Below are 7,665 nucleotides of genomic sequence, written 5' to 3'. Positions count from 1 at the left end.
AGATGATGGACCGAGGTGCTCCGTACCCAGCCCCCCTCGCCCGAGAACGCGTCGTGCCCGCCGCCCGGGAGGCGGAGGGGCCGGGGAAGATCACCGCCCCGGCCGGGAATCCCCGCCGACCTCTCCCGGCGGGGAGCAAGGAGACGGCCGCTCAGGGGAGGGCATCGCGGCGCAGCCCGGAGGGCCGGGAAAGGGGGAAGCGCTCGCCTTGCTGAGGCCGCAGACAAAGGAAGCGCCGGGCAGGCGCCGCGGCCCCGCTCCCGCCGCGGCTCCGTCCCTCAGCTCCGTCCCTCGCTGCCACCGCCGCCGCCGCCTGTGTGTCCGGCTGAACCATAGAGATCATTTAAGGCGGGGGGAGAGAGGGGCTCATCCGCTGCCCACGTGACTGGACATGTCACTCACCCGGCCGGCGCCATCTTGGAGAGGGCGGGGGAAGGCGGCCCCCCCAGCGAGTGTGCAAGATGGCGCAGGGCGGCGAGAGGCCGCTGTGCACCGACGAGCGCTGCGGCGGCGGCGGCACTCCGCTGCGGCTCTTCCCTGCGAGTCCCGCCGGAGTGCGGAGGAGGGTGTTAGGCTCCTCCGGGGGGATGCCGGGAGAATCTCCCGCTCCCGAGCCGGGACTCCGTAATCGCCGCGGGAAACGCCGGGGCCGAAGCGGCGCCCGCGGGAAACGCGGTCGGGGCGGGGCGAGGGGAACAGGCGGCCACAAACCGGGGCCTTTACTCTGGAAGCGCGGTTTAGGAGAAGCGCAGCGCCTGGGAAGGGCTCTTCGCCCCTTTAAGCGGGCGGGTGGCGGGTGAGTGCCCGGGCGGCAGGAGGGGCGCAGCGGCGCCGGCCGGCGGGACGCGTCGGAGGAGCTTGAAGTTGTAGGGTGGCACCGAAGTGTCAGGCGACTTTCCGGCTGCGTGTGGCTTCTAGGCACAGGAGCAGAGAGACGGCTCTCCCGTACGTGCTGCCTGACAGGCTCCGAGCCAACGCGGGTACCGCGGCGGGGTTCGGGGCAGGCGGCAGGGCTAAGATTCCCCTCCCTTCAGCCTGGCCTTAAATAAAAGCTGCGTTCTTTGGTGGTAGGCTTTAACTTTTTAAATTGATTTGGTTTTGCTCTCTAAGTTGGTGGGTTTTTCGTTAGTTCGGGTTTTTTTTTTTTTGTTGTTGGTTGGTTGATTTTCAGTGTAAATAACCTGGAAGCTCTTTCTAAATGTTAGTAGACCCCAGGATGGCTATTTCATACCAGAAAATGACTTAAACCGTAAACCTCATTACAAGTTTCTGGAAAGTTAAACAATTTTAATCCAGCTTTTGTCCTTCACCACCAACATTTCTTATGAATATATCTGTTGAAAAAACAGTCGCCACTGCACAGGAGGAATTAGGCAGCAAGAGTCAAAAAAAAAAAAAAAAAAAAAAAGTGCAGTTCAGTTTGCAAACTATTAACATCAGTGATGCAGAATATGGAAATAACCCACCCTGTCGCCAGGCCTCAAATGAAACACAATAGTCTTGGGAGTTCCCAGCTATTTCACAACATGACTGAGAACAAAATGTAATGTCTTTAATGACAACCTGAGACAAATCTAGTTGAGAAAGTTACACTCAAAACCAGCCGACACATTGCCACCTTAATAAAGAGACAAAGATAAATTACTTCAGGATCATGTAGTTCCCATTTTTTTAAGTTGCTACCCATATCAAACATTGGGTGGAATTAGATGACTGCTTGTTTAAAAAGATGTTTAAACCAGTGACATTCCATTGGAGAAAAGGTGCCAAGAGTTTCTGTAGACTTCTATAGTGCATATGGTTCTGATGCCAACTGAAAAGAAGTTAATGATCATTGGAGAGCTGAGAAAATAGAAGCATCCTGCAAGTCCTTTGCTTCTGGGTCTACAAGACTGCTTGATCTCCTTTAGAGCACTTTCTCCTAATTCCTGTTGTCCTCTGCAAAGCCATGTAAAACTATTTCTCCCAGGGCCAGTAAGACTTGATTATTCTGCTCTTTGAGGTCAGCTCAGGAGATCCAAAGTATTGCAGTCATGGGTATACCAAGGAAATAAATGCTCCACTCCCACTCAGTTAAGTTGGTGTACACAAGAAACACAATCTAAAATTGGGAAAGCTGAAGGGCTTATAAAAAAGATTATTTTTTCACACTTTTTCCCTATCAAATTTTTTTTTTTTTTTACTGTGCTCCCTTCTGAGGTCACCTCAACTTCCACTGTAAAGCACTTTTACACAATACTGCCAGTATTTCATGTCTCAATGACTTGTTTTCCTCCATTAAGGTATCTCATTCGTTATTTAACAGACTGAAATCCATCATGAATATATTTAGACAGCTTCTTGAAGAAGGAGTTTTCAGTTTCTACAAGGAAAATCAGTACTTCTGTATCAAGGTAAAATGCAAATTTAAACCACATTACTGGGATGAATTTAATTATAAGAAGGAGCAGGTAAAGAACAGTAGCATACTGTTTCTTCTTAGAAATTCATTAGATTTATATCATGTGTAGGCAGAAGTCTTTTCAAATTGTTTCAATCAGGTCTCTCTAAAAATTAATGGCAGAGATTCGGCATACATTGCAGTTCACTATATGGCAAATCAGACCATCAACACTGATGTTTTATTTTTGGGTTTGCATTTATCTAACAACCAGAAGTTCAAGTAGTTATTAAAGGAGATCCTGGAAAGCAATAAAAAAGGAACTAAAAGGCTGAGAACTGCAAGTGGGTGCAGATACCAATCTGCAAGCTTCCAGACCCTGATGTTTGCTGCAACCACCCACCTTGCTGTGATTTCTTCATGCTGTCCCACACCTTATAATGCTTCATAGTGCTGAAAGCTTCTGAGGATTGGTGCCCTTAGTTACTTCCAGTAATCTTTGCTGAGAATATGAATGTGCAATGATTTTCAAAGAAGTCATGCTTACTAGCTAGCATTTTCTTTTACCTCAGAGATGAGAAATTCATATGCCAAAATGCCAGAGCATTCAGGCACCAAGTTTCAGATATTGGAAGTAAATGTGACCTTAATGATCTGAAAAAAAATGGGTAGGAAGCAGCAGTTGAATTTTATATAAAAAACAAAAATTCTATAATAAAGAATGTACAAAATTCCAGGACTGGAAATGTTGAAGTTCAGTTTACTGAATTCATGAAGACACATGTACTCATCTAAATTGGGGAACCTATAGAAAACCAAAATAGATCAGTAGCAAGAAGAATTTAAGGCTCAGGAAGAGCCCTGTTTTCTACACTAACAGTAACTGTTGAACTCTTTAAGTCTTCATCTAAGTATTCACATTAATGCTATGACTACAAGGAAATCATAGCATGTTGCCCCTTGCTGAGGAAGGATATAACAAATAAATACTTTGTGATCTTCACGGGGGAGGGGGAACCCATCAAAGCCTTAGATAGCCACTGCAGAGGAGGTTTAAAAAAAAAAAAAAAGCACACAAAACTTAAAAAAAGAAACAAAACAAACACACCACAAAGAAAATGCTTTTAGGGGAGCTCAAAAAACCATAGCACCATCAACACATTGCACCAGTGAAACCAGTTGCATTTACTGTGGCTGGCTGAGTCACTGACAGATTCATTTTCCCCTATTGAAAATGTCCAAGTAAAGTGAAAAAAAAAACCCCACAAAACACCAGATGCCTAAGCCTAGAGGAGTTGTCCTATGCTCCCTTAGCAAGAACCAACACTTCCATATAGCAACTTAGGTGACCTCTTTTAGGATGGAATAGATTTACTGCTAGGCCTGCCTATTTTTCTTCACTAACAGCAAACAAAAGCCAGGCTACTTAATTTTAAGATAGCTAAATTTCAGAGGAAGGCTCCAACTTGAGCCTCTCAAAATAAATATCCTATACTGCCTCTCATAAGTTTGATTACAGGATGAATTATTTCTGTCAAGTGACTTGGTTTAGATAATGATTTAATTAAGCACATAACTATGTTTTAAACCTTATTTTGCATCTGTATTTATTTCTTCTAACACTTTTATTATTTCATCAGCAAGTGTTTAAAGGTTTGTTTGAAATTAAGTATAGTCACTGCACCAAGACTGGCAGCCTTTTATAACTAGGGAATACATTTTACATACTTAACAATTCCATAGATTAAATGCTAAACAGTTACATTTTATTGTATCAGAAAATAGTTGAGTACATTTTTTTTCTTCATTATTTAACACTTCATTAGTTTCCACAGAGCTCAATTTGGATGCGGAGTAGAATAACTAAGAAATTCTTCCTTAAGATTGATATGATAAATTAATTGGATACACACATTAAATTGATCCTGTTCAGAGGACAGAACAGGCTGCTTCTGGCTAGCACTGCCTTCATGTTTTAGAGACAGTATTTCACCTTCACAGTTCTGTCCTATGTGTGGAAGGGGAAAAATAACCTAAGCTTCTTCAATTCCAAATATGTTTCCAAGTTTGAACTGGTAGCTGGAATTAAGCTGGAATTCACCCAAAGTGAATTTGAACTACAAGAAGCAGCTACTGCTATCAGACTGTGGCAAAACCTTGGTTCCTGATTCTTACTCTTGTATAAGGAGTTTTGTGCTGCTCCTCCATTCATCAGTTCAGTGCATTCTCTATGAGACCTTGGCAACACATCACTGCTTAAAATGTTGAGAGATTATAGTGCATCCAGCTGTAACAGAGGATATGGGTTTCGTATTTTAAGCGGAAATATTTCATTTAAATCAGTCTTTTTAAAAATAAATGTTTATCTTTCATTTGTCCTAGGGCAGTACAATGTGCAGACTCTGGGGTTCATTTTGACAGTAAGGTATGACGCTACAACACCAAGCCCTGAGGCATGAACAGATGTTCAGTAAGAATATCTGCAAGTAACAGTTATGATGCACTCCAGAAACCATTTTTTGTACATGTACATGCCAGCAATACTATGCACATAATATTCTTGTCTCCTTCCATGTTATCTCCTAAGAGAGGTTGATCAAAACCAGACCACTCTCCTTGCTTTTTAGAGGTTCTTTGTTGGTAGCAATCCAGCTTGCCATTTTTCTATGGAACTTTTCAGTGCCTCTCCCATCATGACCAGGCTTTCATTTGTGATGTGATGGGGGAAAGAAGTGTGAGTCTTCTGGCAAGGAAGCCAGAAACATAAGCAATTCCATTACAACTTTAATAGTTCCAAGTAGGAAATAGTTAACATTACGAATAACAGAGCAGGCGATGCAAGTTTCAGGTTTCCAGCAGTCTCTCATCCTCAACAGCCTCTGCAGTCTTGAAACTGTCAGCTTCAGAAATACCACTGGTCGTGGAGACTCATGCCAAGTCTAAGACAGATACTGTGCACACACAGAGCACCAATTATGATTCCAGTTTGAAGGGTCTTCAATAACAAAACTGCGAAGATGCCAAACAGATACCTGACTTATAAGGGATTTTCTTTCTACCTTTACTTATCCATCAGCAATCCTTTCTGAAAACAAAGCTGACCAAAAAACCACCAACATTAAACTGAGAGATGGTAGGGCTAAGGCCTTTCAGTATGTTTCAACACTGCAGTATTTCTGATTGAAGAAAAAGAAGGCAGCTGTATTCAACTCCTCCTTTCCATAAGGAACACGCTTCCAGAGAAAAGAGGATTACAGAGCTTGCAAAGGAAATTCCTTCAGAAGTTCTTAAGGTAGGCATGTGGACCACAAGTGGGAATGAATGTGTTAGCATGGGGAGAAGAGCTTATCATACTGATTTTTAAAATAAGATGATCTGGTAATTCCTCTGAACATAGATTATAATAGAAATTCATCTCCTGCTAATGAAACTCTGCAGTTAGCATAGTGAACACACAGGTATCTTATCCTTCTTATCAAATCTGTTTCATAATCAGGACATAACTGTTTAATAAGGACCTCAGAAATACAGGGGTCAGTTTTTAGCATGCTACTGTCCAACTGATAGGACATAAGGGCTATTACATTCCGAGTCAGAAATGTGGATGGCAAATAATGCACTGTAGTTATTTGATGCATTCTACAATACAATACAAAGCCCTATTCTGCTGGCAATACCACTCAGTACTATTTTATTGCAAGAATTCCATCCTGTCTTTATATAAAATTTAATATTTTAAGATGTAAATTACATTGTTAGGTGATATATTTTAAAACAGTGTAAGTAGAGATCAGGTGTTGATACAGAACTGAAAAATGAAGATTCATTTAAATACAGTTTTGACAAGATGCTTTAAAGATAATTACATAATCATTGTGTAAATGTTAAAACGTTACGTATTATTCACAAAAAATTATCAATTTGAAAAGTTAATATAAAATTTTAATTTTAATTGCTTAGATGTTGACTTGTTTCATACTCCTATTATTAGAAAGTGTTGCAAAACAGGTTTTCAGATCAGTTCTTGATGGTGCTAATGACAGCTGTTTGCACGGACAGACATTTTAACATTGGAGAAATTTTGTTTTGAAATTCAAGTCTCCTACTCAAGAAAGCTGGCAAAATTAAATGGAAAAAGCTGACTGCTGCTTAACTGCAGCATCTTACAGTCATGTTGATGAATTGCATCCTTGTTTTTGGAAGCCCATTTTGTCAGTTGAAAATTTGAGTTATAATCCTGTTTTCTAGCACACTTGTAATACATCTGTCAATTTACTACTGATTTAGTAAGCACACTCTGTTACCCTTATTCTATTCAGAGAGGCTACACATGGAATGCTGACCTGCACACTCTTGACCCTGATCAACTAATGCTTGCTTTTAGGGTACTGTCTGCTTGTCTAGAATTTGTTTCCCTGGTTTGCTTATGAGAGTCATGAGAAACAGTGCCCAAAGCCTTACTAAAATAAAAAATCAGCAACTAGTTCTTATTTCCATCCACAAGATCTGTAACTTTTTCAAAGAAAGAAATTAGACTGGGTTTATGTGGCTTAGTCATAGCAAACATTTGTAAGTTCTTATGCATATCATGGATAGCTTGCTGATAGTATCAACCTATTTTGTCATAAAAGAGTACCAGTGAATGGCCAGTTAATCTGTAATTTCCATCTTCTCCATTTCAACCTTAAGTTAAAGCACTACTTTTGCTTTTTTCAGTCATCTGGTACTTCTCTTGGTTTACATCGGTTTTTGAAGATGATCTTAAAAGTTCTGCAGTTTCTCAGATTAGTTCTTCAAATTAATCAGGAAGAAATTCTACAGGCCATCAATCTGGCAGTACATAACTACTCTGTATCCTGTGTTTCTAGGTAAGCTTCTTTAATCTTGTTACTCACATCAACTGTGTGAGCAGTAAGATGACATGTTTGACGTTTTGCATCAGTCATCACTGTAACAAACCAAAAAATTCAGTACACAAATGGCAAATCTGAACAAAACACATGATCACTTGATAGGTCAATAGACACTGTCAGTTGACAGTTCTGTGTCATCTACTTTAAGTCTTTATCTGCTAGAAACTGTTTTTTGGTCGTACCTAAACTTCCACCTCCTGTAGGCCTCTCCTTGTGTTTGGAGTCAATGAGATTCCTTGTTTTACTGAGTTGGTCTCTTACTGCAACCACTCTCTGTCAGCTGCACTGGCATTTACTTTCAGTCCTGACCTCTGCATCTCCAAGGAACTGTCTTATCTCCTAGTTCTTCTCTTACCTCAGACTTGTCTTCTG

At 41.4% G+C, this 7,665-nt stretch overlaps 1 protein-coding gene across 1 annotated transcript; it reads right to left on the bottom strand.

The window, feature by feature from the left end:
* Positions 1 to 394: 394 nt before the first annotated feature.
* On the bottom strand, positions 395 to 1,656 carry LOC115600431 (formin-like protein 5). Its single transcript, XM_030469101.1, has 2 exons — positions 1,646 to 1,656; positions 395 to 1,028 (listed from the first exon to the last, which is right to left on the bottom strand). Exons 1-2 carry the CDS (start codon positions 1,654 to 1,656, stop codon positions 395 to 397), a joined length of 645 nt encoding a protein of 214 aa, XP_030324961.1.
* Positions 1,657 to 7,665: the final 6,009 nt, after the last annotated feature.

The sequence above is a fragment of the Calypte anna genome, chromosome 1, assembly GCF_003957555.1.
Source record: "Calypte anna isolate BGI_N300 chromosome 1, bCalAnn1_v1.p, whole genome shotgun sequence".
Taxonomy (NCBI): domain Eukaryota; kingdom Metazoa; phylum Chordata; class Aves; order Apodiformes; family Trochilidae; genus Calypte; species Calypte anna.
This window is presented reverse-complemented; position numbering and strand designations above follow the sequence as displayed.